The following is a 21,665-nucleotide window of genomic DNA, read 5'->3' as shown; positions in this document are numbered from 1 at the left end:
CCACTCATTGTCCATTTTGTCAGTTCCACTGACCATACAGGAGCATTTTGTAGTTCTACAATAGCCGTCCATTTGGCTTTTTTTTTCTGCATACATTCTTGTCCTTATTTCACCCTGCTCTTCAATGGACCTCAGTAGGACCACCACAGAGCAGGTATGATTTGTGAGGTGGACTATTCTCAATACTGCAGTGACACTGGTGAACTGGTGGTGTTATTGTGCTGGTATGAGTGGATCAAACAGAGCAGGGCTGACTGAGTTTTTAAAGCCTTCAGTGTCAGTGCTGGACTAAGTGCACGCCAACAAAAATGATCCAACCAACAGCGTCCTGTGCCCACTGATGATGGGGACGTAGAGGACGATCAAAACAAACTGTTGAGCTACTGAGGTAGATGTGTGTCTAGAGGACAGTGCATGGACACGGTTAAAAAATCTCAGCAGAACCGCTGTGTCTGATCCACTCATACCAGTGCAACACATATTAACACACCATCACACCAATGCCACTGCAGCACAAATAAGGTTTCACCACTACATCATGCCTACTCTGTGGTTGTCTTTACCATTGAAGAACAGGATGAAATAGAGTCACAGTGAAGCAGGTGGATACATATATATATATATATACCACCTGCTTTGCTGTGCCTCTATTTCACCCTGTTCTTCAATGGTGAATGGTGTATATATATATATTTTTTTCTTCTTCTTCTTACCATGGCTATCACAGTGGAGCTGATAATATGGACAATGAGTGTAGAAAGATGTTCCTAATCGATTGATCGGTCAGTGTATTTAGTGTCTTTCAGTGCATCTAGAGTTTCTAACTTTACTTTGCCTGGTTTCTGTTAATCTTACTAAGCCTGTAAGCAACGTTGTGTATAAACATGGCTATCAGGTAAAATCAAGACAGACAAAAAGGAAATGAAAACCCATTCAACAATTCGGCGGAGTCTCGCTATTCAAATGCAGGTCTTGATGAATTGCACTGGATGAATTGCACTGTTTTCCTCCAACAGAGAAACAGCCTGTTTCTCTTAATGGCGGCTCATGTTTTTCCACCAGGAGCCGTAAGAGAGCAGCTTCAGCCCGTATCAGCGCAGAGCACGTTCAGACAAAGGAAGAGAAGAATGTGTGGTAATACAGGTGCATACGTTTGAGAGCTAAAGCTTAATATTTACAAGATATTTAACATTTATTACTAGTCAAACTCATCTGTGTAACAACTACATTTAGGTTTTAGCTGTTTTTGACTTACCTTTTCACATGTAGGTTATTCAGGAACAAAGGAAGTTATTTTTTGTTTTGTCTACCTGCTCCATTTGAAATTTGAGACTGGCAATCACCTTTCTAAAAGTTGACATTCAAGAACTTCAAAAAAACATTTTCCCAGACTTCACAATTGTCACGTCTTTCATGTGCTTTTCAGCTTGGTAAACGTGTGAAGATGAAAATAGTGACAGCACTCAAATGGAGGAACAAACACCTAATATTTTCAAATCCAAATTTTCAGTTTGTTCCTCCACTCGAGTGCTGTTTGCTTAATTCCCCATTTCCTGTGTTTCTCATTCAGTATCCATTCTCCCAGCTCTTCTAAATGCATAGCACTTTTTAGTTCTAAACATTTAAAAGCAAACTTGATTTATTACAAATGTATTATACATGACTGCTAAATAATTCAAATAAACCCTGATACAGGTCGAGGATATTTTAATGCTATATTAGTAAGAATATAGAAAACAACATATAAACTAATTGTTACATTGAAATTCTTTAAAGCAACTTTGATCAGTATGTACCTCATACCACAAACCATGTGAAGTCACTCCTTTCACCACAAACAAGTGATGACATCCAAGAAAAAAAGTATTAGTTTGCGTCCCATACAAGGACTTTGTCTAGCTATTGGATTTAGACTATAACAAAATTTCACAACTGAATATACGTCTAGTCAAATTTTAAGCTGGGCCTTGGCCAAATGTTTAAAAAGTTGTGCTGTACTTTATGATGTTTCATGAATACCTTTGCTCCAGTACCCTCTTCATGACAAAAATACAAATGGAATTACAGCATAAAAGGTTTAGCACATAGTTTATTTTGTCAGTGCTTACATTTCTTCATATTTTGAATTTGCAAGACAAAGGGTTAATTTAATGAATGCATCCCTCTTTATAAACAGAGGATCTCTGTACTAAAAAACACATAAGAAAACCTAGAAAACCATAAATGAATATTCCAAATGTCCAAAAAATGCTACCTGAATGTACTGCTACATATAGTGTGAAATGTTATTTACACGTAATAATGATAAATATACAAATATATACAGAGCCATTTGAATGAGCTGAAACTACAGTGTTTTGACTCTTTACACAGCCATTCACACATTCATGACAGGTGTGAGCTGAAGTAGGGAACTCTGCGGGTGAATGACGTTGCTTTTAGAGTGAATCTTTTCAAGGTTCTGCAGGAAACCACGTTGCTTTAGCCCCTTCAGAATCAAGGAGTTACTTGAAGTTAGACTCATGCGTGTTCTGCAAATAAACAAACATATAACCGATTTCTGTAACAAAAAGTTAATAATATCAACATTTATACAGTACAGCCATCCAAAAAGCGCATTATGTTTCTATTATTAGATAGCTAATGCAGAGAGAGCAAAAACACGCTTTGTTCATGTCAGTAACAATGTGTATACTTCAAATTACACAGAATTACATGTCACTGACCTTGGTGAGTCAATCCCACTGTCTGCTGTATTGCTTCGATTTTCTGCTTTTTCCACCATGCAGGCTCCAGAAGAGTCACCATGACTGACACTTGCACACTGAAGATCAGCAGAATCCTCTGGTGTTTCACATTTACTCTGATTGAAGTCTTTTCCTTGTTGGTGACTAGTCCAGTGGCTGGACAGGCCATCTACTTCATCTGCAGACTTAAGTACTGTTTCAGTGTCTGAGTCCCTTTCACTTGTGTGACAGTAATCAAAAATGCTGCTGTCCAGGGTCTCTGTTTGTTCAGAGCATCCTGGGCTGGGCTTATGATGTTTCTCATCAACACATGGTGTTTTTAGGTTAGGGCTCGCATCTGTTTGCAGGTGAGACGGAGCCGACTGGTGCTCAGGTGCCTGCCACCTGTATTCATGCTGTCTTTGAGTGGCTCGTATGGATTCTTGATGAAGATGCAAAGCATTATCCATGAAAGTGCTGTCCCAGTCCCCATCCAGACAAACAGGATCACGGCAGCGAGCTGTGCCATGATGAACTACTTCACTAACACACACCTCATTCAGACAGAGCGAGCTACAATCATCATCATCATCATCATCTCCCGCTACTTTCTGGTAAATATGCTCATCATCACTGTAAACTTCAATGTCTGCATGACTGGCATCTCTGCGCATGCTCTCGGTGTCTGCCACCTGTTGACTGCTTGTTTGCTGGTGTGAAGACAAGAGGTCCGGACAATGTTCAGATTCTTCCTTGCTGTTGACTAGATGGAGGGACAATCTACGTTGAATTCCAGGTTTGGGCCAAGGCATGGGTATTTCTGTTGTTCCATATAGATGTGAAGCGAGGTCTGTAATGTGTGTTTTATTACAAACACCTGTCAGATCTTCCTTTTGAAAAAACTTATGCTTAATCTCTTTTCCTCTTCCATTTGTGAACTCTATGCTTCTGACTTTGCTGTCCCTCAAGATGACTTTGTCCTCTATCCTCAGTGTGCTACTATCAGGGTAGACAGAACTGTAATCACCAGGAAGCTCTTTAATTGTTTTAGAGTCTACAATAGGGTCTAAATTTAACTCTCTTTCATGAAGCCTCTCACAGGATCTGTCCATCAGCATCTGGACTTTGGCCACCTCTTCACTGACCGCTTTTGTATGATGAGGGTCCCAGGATTTGGACCTGTGACCCACTCGCTCTCGTCGACTAGAGGTCTTGGCATCTCTTCTCCTTTGTTCCTTGTGGTTTGTGGTTGGTACTACCTCCTGCCCTGGCAGCGACTGAAACGGATTCTCTATGCGTTTCTTGTAAATGCATTTTGCATCTAAAGCTGTACAATCCTCATGAATGTCAGTTTCATCTAGAACTAATTCAGGCCTGAGGCGTGATGGGATGAGATCATCTTGTAAATCGTCATCGCATGGAACGTCTTTACTCTTTGTCCTTTGTTTTTCTTTGGAAGAAGGGCCTCTTCTCTTGCTCCTTGTGGCTTTAGTGACAGGCCTCTTTCCAGCAATTTTGGATGAATGATGTTTCTGCTTAGACAGTAGCATCTCTGTGGACATGCCTTTATCACTTGTCAAGGCCTTTGTCATTCTCTCTGCTTTTTCTTCCAGTTTCTTCATCAGGACTGTGTGGCGGACCAGGTTGTCTACAGTAAGCTCAGGGTTGATCCGTTTAATTATGGCATGTTCCAGATCTCTGGGAAGGTTATTAAGGTCATCTTCATCCCTGACTGGCCACTCCTCAGGTGGGAACTGGCCAGAGAATGTAGCATATTCCTTCTTCAGCAGCTTGGTTTCTTTCTTACCCGTGTTACGCCGAAACAAGTTGAGGCCGAATTTGCGTCCAGGTTTTTCTTTGTCCTTTCGGCTTGCGGTTGTGGACTTGCTGATTTCACTAGCTTGGTAGTCTGCTTTCGTAGACGTAGACTGATGCTGGACAGTGGGTTTATGCTCTCTGGGCCACTTAAGGCTTTTCCCAGTACATTCACTTACACTGATAGACTGGTCCTGGACAGATGGAGGACTGTCCATCACTGTTGGCTGAGGTGTAAAACAACTACAGGACTTGCAATGGGCCATGATGGGTACTTCATTGGAGGCATCCATGCAGCTTTCATTGCTCACAAGGTAAGTGACAGGGGGAGGAGAGGGAGGATCATTATCACCTGTCCACCAGTTCTTTTCTTTCATCATGTTGTTAGTGATAAAATAAGTCTGAGGAGTAACAATAAAGTAGCCCTCTCCAGTGTGGTAGATTTTCCTTTCTTTAATGAGTGCTCCTAGAGCATTGTAAAGAATGTCTTGAGTGGGAATCGTCATTCCTAAAACATTGAAAAGAAGCAACTAAAATAAAAAACAATGACCCCATTCTGACAGAGAATGACAGTATGTAAAGGACATTGAAAAAAATAATAAATTTGTTGACATTTTTATAGATAAATTAAAATAATACAGAATATAATGTGTTGCTCAGATTGGTGTATTTTACTTAGTACTCGATTAAAAGAAAAGTTTTTTTTAAGAGATGTTTACACGGAGTAGTCTTAAGATAATTCACTTGCATAAAGTGATGGTCAAAGGAAAATGACTGAAGAAAAGAGTTTACAATACTGCTTTTGAAAATGTATTAAAACATACAAACAAAATGAAACTCTGTGCAAGGCCTGATAAACCACCAAAACATTCACCACCAGACAGTATTTAAACAGATCATCTTTCAGAGACAGGAGAAAAAAAATCTTTCCACTTTGAAAAGACTTGGCTAAATCAATTATAATGTGTTGTATGTTACAGTACCTGGATGAGCCTTCATCATATGTTTTATCAAAGCTTCTTGGTTGACCATTACGTGAGCAGTATTCATGTCTGATATGACTGAGCATAGCACCTCAGACAGAGGGATAAACTGTGACTGGGTAATAGGAGACATCTGCACCGGGGACAGGTCACCTGGAAAAAAAAAAGTCTCAGTCTGCTTTTGTCTTTATACATACAGTTTTCAAACCTGGTAAAAATAGGCACATTAAACTGTGCCTAAGCCACTGTCTGTGTTCTGGGGCAATAAAGAAGGGACGGCATAAAACCACATAAAACACTGTCTGAAGTTCAAACCAAGGACATAAAAACATTGAAACATCAAAGATCACTAAATCCAGCAGAATAAGTTATAATTTGTTTCACTAGACATAAGACTTAATTACAGGGAAATATTTCAGCATATTAGTGAGTGACATTTTTATTAACTTAAGTTTTTGCAAAAAAAAGTGTGACATTACTGAAAATAGGGAAATACAGAAAGTTACTCAATCAAAACTATTATACAAATGCAACAAAACCTGTGTAAACATTAAAATAATGTAATAAGTTTATCATAATTTAAAAGTTTATTAATGTTAGAAGGAGAATTATAGCACAATATGTTTATTAGCTGTAAGGCCAGTACCATCCTTAGTGAATGGTCAAATCCATTTGCTATTCCCAATAAAGCCCAAAAACTCTCTGTACTTACTTACTTTTTCTTGGTAATTAATGTAACACCAAATAGGGTTATTCATCTACAGCTACACATCTGGTTTCCCTAAACATTAATCATTAACAGTAGATGGCCAAATTAAAACCAGGAGACTTCATTTTACATTTACAGACTCCAGACTAATGAAAAGAAAATTAAGACCACACACTTCACTAGATTTATCACACGGGTTTGTATCTAACCAATGCATATGGGCTACCAAGTTCAGATTATTTTCCATTTTAAATCTGTCTAACCGAGATATACCAACAGTCACATTTACTGTTGTCTATGTTCATAAAATCAGCCATTAAGCACATACGAAAGCATTTTTAAGCATAAAGTAATCTAAAGCAGCCTTATGTCAAGGGTAAAGAAAATAAAACTTTAATTAGGGAGCTGCTATTACCTGGAATCTAATCTGTACAAAAGGATGTAAAAGAAAAAACAAAAAACAAAAAACAAAAAAAGTAAGTAAGAAATAAATGAATAAAAAGGAAGGAGAATTTTAAGGAGTATAAACCACAATAAAGATTATGTACATGAAAGATTGATAAAAACAGAATGCAGACATTAGTATATTCCCTTTGAAAGCTATAGGAGGCATATTGATGTCTGCAACACCTTACAGGAACTGTAATAGGACAACAGCTTGTTTACCTTCTCCTTTTTACAACCCTTAATAATTGTTTGGGGACTGTATACACCAACTGGTGACGTTTTGAAAGTAGAATTTTTGCCATTCTTCCATTACATAAGATTTCAGCTGTGCAACCTTACGGGGCCTGGTCATATTTATCACTTCATAATTTGCCACATTTTCAGAGAGAGGCACTGAGTGCTTGAACCTCATGCTTTCTGTGACATATATATTTTTAATATATAATGATTATGTTCTCCTTCAAAACGGTAAAAGTGTTCACATCATTTGTTAAATGAATCATAAATGCTAGAAAGCTGCACAGAGAAAATCTTACTGGTGGCACTAACAAAGAAAGTCAAAGGTCAAATGTTTTGTGCAACTTGGCTTTAGAGCCTGAATCTTTTGTGTTTTCACAAACAGGTGAAAAAACATCTCACAGTGACTTGGAATTAAGGCTGTAATCCAAATGTGGCAGGGTGTGACTGCCACCGTGGGCTAAATGTAACTTCTCCTCTTGCCATGGGAAAAGACTCTGTGTTCATTGTAACATGAGGCAGCTCTCCGGACATTAAGACCTTTGTCACATACAACATGAATACCAAGCCAGGTACCATGGTAACTCCAGAGCATGCCACAAAAGCATGGGGTGGCAAGAGACTGGGCCAATAGTCACTAGTCACTCTCATTTAGGGATAATAATTTATGGGGTAAAAGATTCTCACATTTAAAGATCCTAACATTCATGCAAGATGTGGTGGTAGTTCATTCTGGATTTTACAAAAAAAAAAAAAAAAAAAACTGAACTGCCTGAATGCAGATAGTTAAATGGTAAGTACAAAGTATTTTACATGTTTATGAGCTGTAAGAAATATTATGACTCACATTAAGTAAAATAGTCACATTACTTATCAACTACTCTCTTTAGAATCAACATATAGCTCGCTAATCTCTGCTGCTACATTTAACTTGTAAATAATACTGTACCTTTAACTCTACAGATGATCGAAATGACAATAATGAAACCTATACATTTTTTATTCCTACAATTTACAATTTTTTTCTAAGCATATTCAAATATATCTGCTTTAATTAAGGCATGAGAGTTGTTCCATTGTATTAGAACAGATTTCTTTATTCTACATTTCAGTTACATTAACTGGGTTTTTATAACAAGCAACATTGCTTCAAAATATATCATATCTCCTTTAAACTTTACTGTATGTTTTGGGCGAGAAACATGCCATTCTAATTATTCAAAAAGGCAAGGCTTGGCTACTCAGCAGCTAAAGCTGTTAAACAGTTTACTTATTGTTTGTAGTTTGTTGGCATACAATCTTACGACAGAGGTTTAGGGCCATGGCATTGAATAAAAATAAAGATTTAGAGAACAAAGTCAGGATTCTGAGAATAATCTTGGATTAATTCTGAGAATAATCTCGGAATAATTTTGAGGAAAAAAGGTCAGTGTAATTCCTAGAATAAAGTCAGAATATTTAAGACGCTGTTTTGGGTTATTATTTATTATAATATGTAGACAGACAGACTCACTGTCTGTGTGCCAGTGAGTTGTGAAAGAAGCTGTCAGTGAAGAGAATTATTTATTGAATGCATATATATGACATGGGCGGCACGGTGGCGCAGCAGTTAGTGTCGCAGTCACACAGCTCCAGGGGCCTGGAGGTTGTGGGTTCGATTCCTGCTCCGGGTGACTGTCTGTGAGGAGTTGGTGTGTTCTCCCCGTGTCCGCGTGGGTTTCCTCCGGGTGCTCCGGTTTCCTCCCACAGTCCAAAAACACACGTTGCAGGTGGATTGGCGACTCGAAAGTGTCCGTAGGGTGTGTTCCCGCCTTGCGCCCGATGATTACAGGTAGGCTCTGGACCCCCCGCGACCCTAAATTGGATAAGCGGTTACAGATAATGGAAAAATATATATATGACATGTCAGTGCAGCCCCTGACTGCGATGCATACAGCTTTAGGTTATTGTACAAGTCCATGATCCATAACACGATGGAGCCATTGTGGACACGCCAGAGTTCCATTTCCTCTGGATCGATCATTTTCGTGATCATTAATTGAATCCTGTGTAACTACAGGCCCTCTTCTGAATAAACGGGTTCCTGCACCATTTCAGGGTTTAAATACTAATAACGATCTTGTCCTGATGTGGCAGTGAGTGTTTATTCCTGAAATCTATACCATAGTATGACTTCATCAACACACTGCATTCCTGATTTACACTGTGGTTGTGTCTGCCCTCATATGTGCAGTGAATTATTCTGAGATTAATCTAAGAATTATTCAGAGATTATTTTCAATTTTATTCTGAGATTATTCTCAGAATTCTGACTTTATTCTCAGAATAGTATTTTTTTTTCTTAATGCCATGGCCCTAAATTAAACTAGAGCAGCATTTCTCAAAGTGTAGGCATTGCAGGTGGAGTGCAAGGAATCTGAAGAAATAACATTTTATGCTTGTATTTATTAATGTTTTTTTTTTCAAACTTTTATTTTGAAAATGCCACAGAGATTAACACGTTTTGGCAGCTAGTCAGACAAGGTGGCACTTCGTTAAGAGTTCGTTAATGTGCCTGTTCAAATATAAAGCTTCTCCGATCATCAGCTTCACTGGCCTCCGAATCACCGTCAGAGTCTGGTTTATAAAGTTAGTTTTTACCAGCTCTGGGCTCGAGAGCACAAGAGATAACAATGAGGGCTAATTACAGTTATGAATTGTATGAAAAAAACTAAATAAATATAGGTATACACACACCACACACACACGCACCTCCCTTACCAGTGTTTCTGTAGTGTAGTATGTAAAATTCCATAGTGTGTGTGTTGTTTAGATAGTCTCACTATCTAACGTTAATGTTTATCTAATGCAGTATTTTACTGCCTTATCTACATAGGAATCAACATATAGCTAGCTAATATTTTGAGTATGGTGTGGGCTTTGACTCACCAAATATGTCCCCAACCAATATCAAACTCACTCCTATGCCCTTGCACCTGCCTTTGCTCATTTTTGCACTGATAGAAAAATGAGAAACTAAAGCACAGTTTAATTAGTATTAATTAGCCAATTTACTGTATTTTTGAATTTTTTATATTAAGGTTGTATTTGGTGTTATAATGGTAATCTACTGATTTAGAGATAGAAGTTGATGTTACTTAAATATATTAGAAAATTGTAAACTTGCATGTGTATTTTATTACTTTTTTTGAGATATGGTACAGGTGGGGCTCGGAAATTCCCCGTCTTCTGAGGTGGGGAATGATAGAAAAAGTTTGAGAACCACTGAATTAGAGGAAATTCAGCCATGTGTGTGGGAGTCCACACAAGCAAACCACAGAGGTAATTAACTTGCAAACATGCCATGGATTGAGCGAATGTGCGCACACACACACACACACATCCACAAGTAGGACTCCCCTGTGATACATGTCTTTGTACTAATAAAGTTGGGGTTTTAATGTGGTGAGGTGTGTTTGTATATATGTGTGTATGTATGTCAAGTTATTCACTAATGTTTTTGAATAATAGGAAAAAATAAAAGTATAAACAAATTTCAGCATCCTTGAGCTGTTGATTGACAGAAATTTCACCTAACAGAAATCATAATCTAAGTAATCCTTCATTCAATTGCACTCCCAACACACCCCATCCACATCTACCATCAACAAGACTGCCCTTACAGTGTTCACTTGATCACACTCCTATAATCTCCTGTCTAAAACCTTTCACTTCTGCCTGGCTTAGTCCCAGTCTCTGTGTCCAGCTGTTAAGAGTTCTGTAGAGGAATTGTACAGGAACAATCACCTACAATTAGGATTGAAGAATATGACAATGTCTCACTGCTCTAGTTATAACCATATATTTATTGAGTATGGTATTGGTATGTAGATATTGGTGATTTTTCATTTGTACAAACCCCACCAACACCCCCCCCCCAAATAAAAAATGCAATCCATTTAAACATTATATTTATTTGAAACTAGTACAGAGACCATATTTTATATGCTAAAACTGAGTAAATGTATTGTTTTTCGCAAAATATTTTCCTATTTTGAATTTAATGCCAGCAACATATTACAAACAAGTTGGGATAGGGGCAAAAAAGACTCATAAAATTGTGTAATTCTACAAAAATACTATTTATGTTCAGGAACTTGTTGCTGGCTTCTAAGTTAAATTGACATATATTAAAGAAACAAAACATTTGAAATATTGTCTTTGTACTATTTTCAATTAAAAAGAGTCTAAATGATTTGCACATCACTGAAATTTTTGTATTTAGTTTACACACTATCCTGACTTTTATGCAAGTGGGGTTTGTATAATTTTCTGTCAAAATGACAATCAAATACATACTACTAGAAAAACGTGCACAGGTTTTCAGAAAAAATAATCCACTAAAACAAGTCTGATTAAAAATCCACAAGTGTTTCTGACAATCTTTCCACACTGAGAATACAACACAACCCAATAGATCTGGAAGAATGCACTGTGAAGCTGTCAAATGAACCATGAGGAGTGAAATGCAACCACATTCTAAACTACTACACTTCTTGGAAGTCTCCCAAAAGAACTGGAAGATGGACACACAAGATACAAAAAATATATATTTTGTTATTACAACTGTTATTTTCTGTTAAATATTTGCTTCTTGTCCCTCATGCTGAAAAACAAATTGCTTTATTTCCACTTTTCAAGGAAAAAGTTTTTTTTCTTTTAAAAACTTAAAAATATAAAATTTTGTAAATTGTGGCTTAACTTGTTAATGGTTGTATAATGTCAACAGAAGGTGCCAGGTTCTAGCAAAAGCATTCAGCAGCTTTTACGAGGTAATACTGTTCTGGCTACCATGGTGCTGGGGAAAGCAGAGTAAATGGGAGCTATAAATGAACTGAGAGAGTCCCACTCGACCAGCATGTCCTGGGACATGTTTTCTAATAGACATGGCATTAAAAGGTACACATGAAACATGCTGAAGTCAAGTAAAGTCAAGTCAAGAGTTTTATTGTCAATTCTGAGTATGTACAGGACATACAAGGGATTGAAATTACGTTACTCTCCTCTCCAAGATGCAGTAACATTTACCAAAAAATAGACTAAATTCAACTAAGCTAAGTATATAAATATATGAAAGTGAACAAACAGAAGACAAGTGCAGGACATACGATACCAGCAGCTCACTGATAGACATACATGAGACAATGGGACACTGACTGAAGACAATAACCTGATTTGAAGGTAGGATCTGTTGAAAAAGTCACAGTTAGGTCTGATGAGGAGCTTTAGTGACAGTAACTGAACATACTTGTACAACATGTTAAGCTATAAATCTCACCTTTCACTTAATAATTATATAGCTATTTAAGCACAGAAGCTGTCCAAAAAAAATCAGCCTTGATTGCTAAAGTAAATCAAACTTGGCACTCCAAGGTTTGAAGGCTAATCCACTAAATATGATTTGTTTGACAGTAATATTTTACTCTGCCTATACTGACACTTGTCATGTAGATTTTTCCTCTCTCTTTTACAGTTACTATGGAAACAAATCTGGTGTCTTATTGATTGCTCTAGTAAAATACAACATAAAGACACCTAAAAACTAGTTTGCAAATATGGACTTGTGCACTGATTAACAAAGGAAACTGCTTTACACAGTCCTACTGAAGATTACTTACAAAAATGCTCATTTTCACGTATGTCTACATTTTGTGCAGTAAAAAGGAAAACAACCTGTCTTTAAGTGCTTTATGATTTCTTAACTATATATTGATTTTCAACACTCAAATTAGCCTCCTCCCAAAAGGTCAGGAAATAAATATTTTAGTATTTACAATGCACAGCATCTGTGTGCAGGAAAGTAAAAGGAAAACTCAAATGATGTGTAAAGATCAATATTTTTGTCTGCTTGCTTATCTTCAGTTTCCCGCAAGGAAATAGCAAAACCAGCAAACTTCTGTTTCCCAGCTACTTCCCCTTTTCACAATGTGCAGTATTTTAAATATACATCGTCTGAGAAATTCTCTGGTGATATGTGTCTTAGAAGAACTGCCATCACCCAGTCGGCTCTAGATACTAGGAAGAGGTTAAGTTTTACTACATGATATTTGGCAAGAGGTTAAGGAGGCCATGGGAATTTGTAAACTTAAGCCATCCATGCCACAAATGGCACTGCTGAAAAATACAATTGAAATACAATCAGGAAAGTCAACACCCTAAATTTAAAGACAAAAGCTGAATTGGAAAGTAAACCATAGATTAAACACACAAGCAAGTATAAAACTGCAGACAAATGTTTACATACGCTTAAGAGTTTTAAACTCACATAGTTTACATAACCATAAATTTATTTTTATAAGGCAACTAGGTTATCTACTTTGTTCACATTAGACGTCATTTTAAAACTAAGGATTAGAACTTATTTCACGCTTAATTAACTATATCAGGGTTTTTTTTTTTTTTTTTTTTTTCCTAAATAGAATTAGTTTCCCCAAGTAGATAATTAAAGTAACACTTTAAATACACCAATTTGACTGTCCCTTTAAACAATTAAAAATTGAATTGATGTAATCTAAAGGAATTTTAGTCTGAAATTTTCAAATGAAACAAAAAAAAAACAACAATAAACCTTTCAAGTTGCATCAAGTACCAAAGTGTCCACATGCAACATTCAGACGGTGCTACATATCGCCATAGCCGGAAATGCCGTCATGCAAGAAGGATACCCCTACTACAACACCTGTAGACTGTAGTATTCACATTATCATCCGAAGAAGGCCTAGCCTACTTTTGAGGAGCTTATTCTCAGAATACAAAATGTTAACTGTGTCGCTGTAATGCAAGAAAAAAAGCCGAGGTCTTAATCCAAAAAACACCATCCCAGCTGTAAAGCATGGGTGTGGCAGCAACATTGTGTGGGGCTGTTTTTCTGGAAAAGGATATATATATATATATGAGGTTTAAAACCAATGAAAATCTAATACTGTAAATTTGAACCCATTTCTTTGATATGTTTTAGAAATAATATCTGTTGGTCTTAAAAATACATACACGAATTTAACTAATACATGACACGTTTGGTGATATAAAAAGTGTGGAGCTTTGAAAAACTGGATCTTTGGCTTGTGTGTATGTAAAAGGTGTATGTAAAATTTTGGCCTCAACTGTATTCTTCACTACAATTTCATAAAATGGTTAGCAACATGAAGGTTTGATACAACAGAATTTAAAAATAAAAAAAAGAGGTTTAAAGTCCTCTTTAAAGTTTTAATGTAAAACAAAATAAAGATTAAAATTCCTACATACAGTATCACATAGCCAATATTTCTCTTCAACTTAGTCTGATAGTCTCTGTCTTTTATAATCATTTGTTTGACAGAGAGGGCCCTGAAAAATGCTGGGGGTTCCATTTCACAAGATTTCCTCCATAAGATGTTTAGACATTCCAGGTGTTTCAGGCTGGTCTCACCTCCAGAAGCTGGAGGAGCCCACATTTACTGCACTCACACACCACTAATCAAGTTCCATGACAGTAATTCACACCAGATGAGAGCCATTTCCTCTAAGTTAGACTGAACTACATCAGATTCAGGGTTTGTTATCCTAACACTGGGAGGCCTTTGCCATTGAAACACCTTAATCAAAGTCTAAATCCCAAGCAGCTCTAGAGTTAAAAGCATGATGTATCATGATTTCAATCAAGGAAGAGAACAGAACTATTATGGTAATACAAAGATCAAAATAAGTATACCCTTTTAGGAGGTCAAAATACATATCCACTGGAGTGTAATTTTATATTTACTCCCGCTAGAGAAGTCAGGATTCTTTAAAAATGAACAGAGCTTAACTGCAGGACAACAACCTTACTTCTTCATTTGTTTTTATCAGCCCTGGTCTTGGTTTGCTCATTGATCATAAATATGCCAACTCTGATCTCTTAAAAAATGGATTTCCTGTCTAATGGGAAAAGGATGGAGCAAACAATGTCCAGCATGCTTTCAAACAGAGGTCAGATCTTAGAACTGAGGCAAGGTCGTCTTCCACATCAGAGCTAATGAAGAGAGCCAGACTAAGATGTATCCTGTAAGATGTATTCATGACAACACAAACTCCTCTCATTCTCACTGTCAAAAACACACACAGATAAACCATAACATTATGACTATCTTCTCATCTCTGCACTCAATGCTCATTCTCTCAGCTCCACTGACAATACTGGATAATACAATACGGACTTGGGATTTCGAGGTAACTTAAGTCACAAGAGAGATGTAATGTTGAAAAGTACAGTGTTGAACAGAACACTAGATCACTCCTCACTAGACCTCAAACTCATCCATCTGCTTGCAGTCAGTGTTGTTTAACTACACTGATGGATAAAGGTTTCACTGAAAGAAAGAAAGAGGGTGAAGCCAACGACGCACCACACACAGCTGCTAGTGGTAGACTTTGGTTTGGTGTTTGGTTACTGCAAGAAAACATTCCAGTGGTAGCCTTCTTAGAAACTAGATCCTACACACTCTGTCTGTCAACACTGGGTATCCACAGCCCCCTTTGTTCCTTGTACTTCCATCCAACTTTCTAGCTGTTGTGTGACTTGTTTTGAATTAGCATTACAAGTACAAATATTTTGATACTATTTTCATTCATATTTGAATGCCCTGTTTGGATCATTCAGATTAACAATAAATGTGCTAATTGCATAAACATATACCTATTGGTACTCATTAAGTAATTTCAGGGAGGAAAGCAAGCCTCGCTTTAATGAAGGGGAGAAAGCTTGTGTTCTTTTACAAGCATGTGCTGGCAGAACTGGGCTTCCCCTGTGTATGGGGCACACCTGGAACTGCTGTGTTTATCTGCTGAGATCTGCAATCAGCTCCATGAAGACAGCACAAAGGGCAGTGACCTTTGGTGTCCAGTTAAATGTGAGTGCAACCTTCAATGCTTAAACACCACAGGGTGCTTCAATCTGGTTACAGCAAGCCAGCATGGAGCCTGGTAATGGCTAATATGCAGAGATCTAGGAGACGTGGGCCATGTTGATGAATGGTCCTTCAGTCTTGAATAAGACTTTTACAAAACATTCATTGGGTAGAAGCAATCTGATTCCCAGACAAGTCAGGGGTACATTTGGGGGTTCTTAATGCCACTGTAGCGCTGAGATTACAAGATACCAAAATGAGCAAGTCAGTGTTGCAGTGAAGAATGTGGAAACAGGCATGTAATGAAGTGAGCACGACAAAACACTCATTTCAACCAGAATATGTCCCTCCTTAACTCTTAAACTTTTAAACGTCTTAAGTTTTGAGATGTTGCATATGTTTATCTAATCTCTTTAAATATTATTATGCATTAGTGAGGATTGTTCACACAGCATGTAAAAGTGGCCCAAATCTGATCTGCTTCTTCATATATGACACACGTGTTATTTATGTGGCTGTGTGAACAGCACAAATTGTATTGAATCTGACTTTCTATAATCAGATTTGAGCCACTTTAATATGTGGTACTGAGATCCGATCCATATCCGATCTGTGGCAATGCGACTGTGTCTGAACGGCCAGATTGGAATTCATTTGACTTTGTGTAACCCCATGGACATTGAGAATTACTCATGGATTCTGGTCCAAAGCATTTTCATTGTAATTTGAGGTGTTTAGGACATGGAAACGTCCTGGTCATAACATTTTTGTTTTTAAAAAAGTATTTTGAAACAAAAAACGTAGGGCGGCGCAACAGGAAGTGTTGCAGTCACACAGCTCCAGGGACTTGGAGGTTGTGGGTTCAAGTCCCGTTCCAGGTGACTGTCTGTGAGGAGTTTTGTGTGTCCCCAGGTGCTCCGGGTTTCCGCCGAGGGCTCATGGTCCATAAATACATGTTGGTAGGTGGATTTGCACCTCAAAAGTGTCCGTAGGTTATGAATGAGTGTGTGTGTCACCCTGTGAAGGACTGGTGCCCCCCCTCCAGGGTGTGTTCCTGCCTTGCGCCCAGTGATTCAGATCAGGCTCAGGATCTACCGTGACCCTGAAGTGGATAAGCGGTTACAGACAATGAATGAATGAACGAAAAAACATGTGAAACTTCTTAATCCACGTTCCTGTCTCTAGTTTATGGGAAAATAAAACTTGCGGAAATTTGTAAGTGTTTCAAACATGACATGAGCTTCCTTCTAAGTAGTTCTTAGCTGCTTAAATATGGATCATGAAATATTTTGTGTGCACTCGTCTCCTTCTCTTTGGAGACATTGTGTTTGAGCTAGATTTTGATAGAGTAAAAGACGTTTTAAATGAATACTCTGTGTTTAACATAGAGCTCATTTGGAATGAAAACAAGGTTGTTTTGTCATACAGCGCTGCAGTAAAAAACCAGTCCAGTTCCATTCTTTCAATTAAAAATGAAAAGTGCTTTGAATGGAACAGACAAAATTTCCTTCTGGTCACTGAGACTGAAGCATGGTCCTTTTGCACATGGTGGTCAGTTTAGAAGCACGATATGTTCACACTGATGTCAGATATAGGTTACATTATATAGACAGTCTGAACAGCAAAAATAAAAAAAATCAGATTTGTGCCACTTTTACCTGCTGTGTGAATATGACCTTGCACTTCCAAACTCTGATAGAAAAAAGCCAAACATATAGTGAGGGTGTTTAAACAAAAATGGCAATACAAAATAATTAAATAAATAAAAATCTATGATAAAGCATCTATCTTTTTACACACATTTAGATTTTTGTTTAGTATTTGTAATTTCACTATAACTTTACATGATAATATGAATTATAATTAATTAATAATGTATTACACCATGCTTTTGTTACTGAATAACAATACCTTTACAGGTTAAACTACAGGCTTATTCTTAAATTATTAGACTTCAATTAACAGGTCCTTGTAGTTTAAGAGGTGAAAGAGCAGATTAACCGTGCTTGATGGTACTGGACACCTCATTACAGCTCAGTACCGCACTCCATGCATTACCCTTTAGATCCCTGTGGCTGTTCTAAGCTCGATCTGGAGCCACTTAATAATGCAGAGGCCCCAGTCAACCATTGTGAGTAGAGCTTCAAATTTCACTTGACAAGCACACAGCAAAGCCATGGCCTTCACTTGACTACATTACACTCTGGAGTATTAACACCATGTCAAAACACATCACTGAGTTATTATACATATACATCAAAAATTTGTTTTAGCATTAAAACAGATAATGATCTAAATGGGGGTCAAATAACATCTACATTATTCGCTGTGAATTGCCTTTTTCCGATGCCAGTGGTCTAAGAAACCCAGAGAAGAAATTGAGCTTGTCTATTTATCTACTTAATAATGAGACACTGAGTGCATAGTTTAGAAATACACAGATTATTTACACAACAACCTTAATCAACATCTCATGATTCCTGAATCGCATAGTTCCTGATCCAGTTCTAAGACTCAGATTAACTTGCTGTCATTCATCTACTGTAATAAATGAAGATGAACTACAGTTAAGCAAGTACATTAAAGTGTTGATGAAGAGAGGCATGAGAAACAAGACTCTAGATACAACTTGACCCACAAAAGGTCAGCTTGAGGATCATGAATAACAGCCACCCCACCCCCCAACTCAAAAAAATAACATAGTCTTGTCATTCTCACCCTGCCAGGTCAGACAGCAGTGGCTCCAGAGAACAATCCATCTTTTCACTTAATGTACACTGAAAATCAGGAGCACAGACTGAGGGGAGATGGCCTAATTCATCATCAGAGCTGCTGATGGGTAATCCCAGGCCAGCCCTAACCAGCTCCTGCTGACTAAACACAGGCCTGGAACATGTTGGGTTGAACAAACTGTTTTTGATGACATATTTCCTTTTTAATAAATGATATACAAAGCCCAAAAATATCAAGTACACAAATTAGGTTACTGGTGTATTCAATGTATTCCATTTTATTTCGTGAAAAAAAAATCCTTTTCAAGTGAATACAAATGTAACCTATTTCATCAAAACAGTGTTTTCTATTTGATGTTAAGCAAAAACTGTATTGATGTGCTGCATTTTATATACAGTATGGGGAAATACAGGCACTACCCTTCATTATTTAAATTTCTATTCAATACACCCTTAATGTACAATATATCATCTTCCAGAGATATATATTTAAGGAAGCATGCACAAAGAAAGAAAATCCAAAGAAAATGAAAAAAGGACTTTCCACTGCTTTAATAAAATATTGGTTATTCACAAAAACTTTCACCAACAGAAAAACAGTACATGGAACTCTCTTCGTATGTTTGGGATTAATAGTATCATTATTCAAATAAGTTTGAACGGAGGTGTGAAAACATACCCACACAAGCTTGAAAAAAAGTAAAAGTTGATTTAAACACAAGCTGTAAATGTTCTTAATTTTATTACGTAAACAACTGATATATATATATATATATATATATATATATATATATATATTAATGATTCTGTGAAATTTACTGTTTAAATTTTTTATTTTGCTATTTGATTGGAACGCAAATACAAGAAATGAGATCTCTGACTTTTGCACAGTTCTTTATGGGAATGACCATTTTAATCCAGTAAAGTCACTTCTCAGTATCTATATTATAGCAACAAAACTTTATTTTCTTATTTTCAGTGTGCAACACTGAATCTCTGTAGTCTTCTGTGACGAGGCATCAGTGTTTCATGACCACGAGGGCTTTATGAGCAGCCACTGGACAGGTGATAACTCTTTACTTTTATATCTGGTGAATGGGTGGTAAATTACAAAGACACTACGGCTGAGCTCACATCCCAACATGACAATAGATTTTCATCTGACATGAACTTGCAAGAAAGCACTAGGACCATGTGAGTGTGTTTATGTACCTTAGGCTTCCAAAGGGATGTCTACCTAAATTCATTGAAGTCTCCCACAGACTCACCCAATCTTACTGTGTGGTCTTGCCCCTTAAATTACTTGGATTCATGCTCCCCCTCTACCCACACACACACACACACACACACACTGACCTCCACCTTCCATGGCCCTGACAGCAAGAGCAAATGGCTGATCTCACACAGCGGTGATGGCTTTGTTTGAGTGCACCAGCAGTCGCTCAGCAGTGGCAATCATGTGAGGGGCCACAGACCTGCCACCTCAACATGTGTGCAATGAAAACAACTTTAACTGTTGCCTTTGTACAGTTAAGTCACCGACACTGAAGACTCAGTTGTAAAACTGATCACAATTCTTCCTTTTCCATTCGTTTTCAGAAGACAATTCACATAAGGTGAGCTCATACTGTAGGCTGAATGTCTCTTTACTTGCATGTGGTGTTGTCAGTGTTGTGGGGGTTAAAGGCCACTCTCCACTGAAATTATATTTCCTGTCATCTGGAAATAATACAGTAATGCTGCACGCACAGTTATGCCTCCAGCATGTTGAGATACCTCAGAGAACTGCTGGTCAGGTTGGGTTCATGAGACCACTCTTTCCTAATACAATTTTTTAGTGAGACTAGAAAGCAGGAGAAACACACCACTTTGGGAAGCTTAAATATACAGGTCCGTATAAAAGAAACTGTATCAAAGTTTTATTCAAAGTATAAACAAAGTGGTTACAATAAGCAACCACGAAGTGCAGCAAGCTAAATATTATCAGTATTGCTTGTCAGATAGGGTGGATATTTGATAAGCAGGTCATAAAAATATGCAATGTTGTCTATTGCTTCTTTTTCATCTGAAAATTAGCTGTTAATGAGCAATACACTGGGCGCTCTAAAAATGTGCTCATTGTGCTCTTAACAAAACACTGTACCTTTCAAAGCATAGACACTATCACCAGAGGCTTGCCTCATTTTCAGTACATTTTTTTTTGCACTTTGTTTTTTTTATGCAGATAAACAGATTGTGTACAAAGTTAGGGTACCGTACATTTACTCATTTAATATGCAAAAATGGACCATTAAGATTTTTGAGATTACAAATAGTCCATATTGTTTTTACCCTGGGGCAAACAGGTCTGACAGTGTGTGACAACAATTTACAATTCTGACACTGATGCGACATGAAGGGCATAAAGTTCGACTGACCCACTGAACGCTTTTCAGATCTTTTAGAGTTTTATGACAACTACTCGAAGTGCTCTGTAAACAAATCTACAAGCCTCTTTCCCTCGAGACCCAGCCCACTTTGATTCGCAGAGCTGTACTTGCAAATTTCGCACTACCCCCTGCAGCCTGAAAGACCAGCATATTAAGGATCCGAAGAACACATTTCAGATGGTATTTATACCTACCCACAGCTTTGATGGTGAATCCTCTGGGAGACCTGAGCGCGCGGCGCATCCACGCCTCTCTCAGCACCTCCAGGTCGCTGCCGTTCCCTTGGATGAGCAGCACGGAATTCTCCATCCATCCTTGGAAATACACTTCGGCCACGGCTTTAACGAGTCTTTTATTCCAGAAGCTACGCAGGTTTTGGGTTTTAAAATCCGCGAATATATCTTGTCCGTTGTTGCAGGTCGCTGTGCTCTTCTCCTCGTTGTCCTCCTCATCGTCTCTCCTCAACACAACCGCCAGAGCGGCCGCTGACAGCCGCACCACACGCCCCTGCTGCGGAGCCGCCTGAGACATTATTTCTCCGCGGTTTTTCCTCAAAACACTAACTTCAAAACCGTCCGGGTTGTAAAAACAACCCCCTCTTCCTGCTCATCCACCAGCGGAGCGCGGGTTCCCTCTTTTCGCCGTTCTCAGCGTATCTCATTCCCCTCAGCTCTCCGCTCCACT

The 21,665-nt window shown here is 37.9% G+C and overlaps 1 protein-coding gene across 1 annotated transcript; it reads right to left on the bottom strand.

The window, feature by feature from the left end:
- Positions 1-2,102: 2,102 nt before the first annotated feature.
- stox1 (storkhead box 1) lies at positions 2,103-21,665 on the bottom strand. The gene is made up of 4 exons (XM_066679345.1): positions 21,176-21,665; positions 5,525-5,677; positions 2,727-5,049; positions 2,103-2,531 (listed from the first exon to the last, which is right to left on the bottom strand). Exons 1-4 carry the CDS (start codon positions 21,510-21,512, stop codon positions 2,378-2,380), a joined length of 2,967 nt encoding a protein of 988 aa, XP_066535442.1. The 5' UTR covers positions 21,513-21,665; the 3' UTR covers positions 2,103-2,377.

Source organism: Hoplias malabaricus, chromosome 8 (assembly GCF_029633855.1).
Source record: "Hoplias malabaricus isolate fHopMal1 chromosome 8, fHopMal1.hap1, whole genome shotgun sequence".
In the NCBI taxonomy this organism is placed as follows: Eukaryota; Metazoa; Chordata; class Actinopteri; order Characiformes; family Erythrinidae; genus Hoplias; species Hoplias malabaricus.
Note: the sequence above shows the minus strand (reverse complement) of the source record. Positions and strands in the feature narration are given on the sequence as shown.

What these genes read in the sequence shown, in the direction of transcription:
- stox1 (XM_066679345.1), bottom strand. Translation starts at nt 21,512, where the DNA reads ATGTCTCAGGCGGCTCCGCAGCAGGGGCGTGTGGTGCGGCTGTCAGCG. An exon ending in ATTCACCATCAAAGCTGTGG is followed by an intron (nt 5,678 to 21,175) that starts GTAGGTATAAAT and finishes TTTTTTTTCCAG; the next exon opens with GTGACCTGTCCCCGGTGCAG. An exon ending in TATGATGAAGGCTCATCCAG is followed by an intron (nt 5,050 to 5,524) that starts GTACTGTAACAT and finishes TCAATGTTTTAG; the next exon opens with GAATGACGATTCCCACTCAA.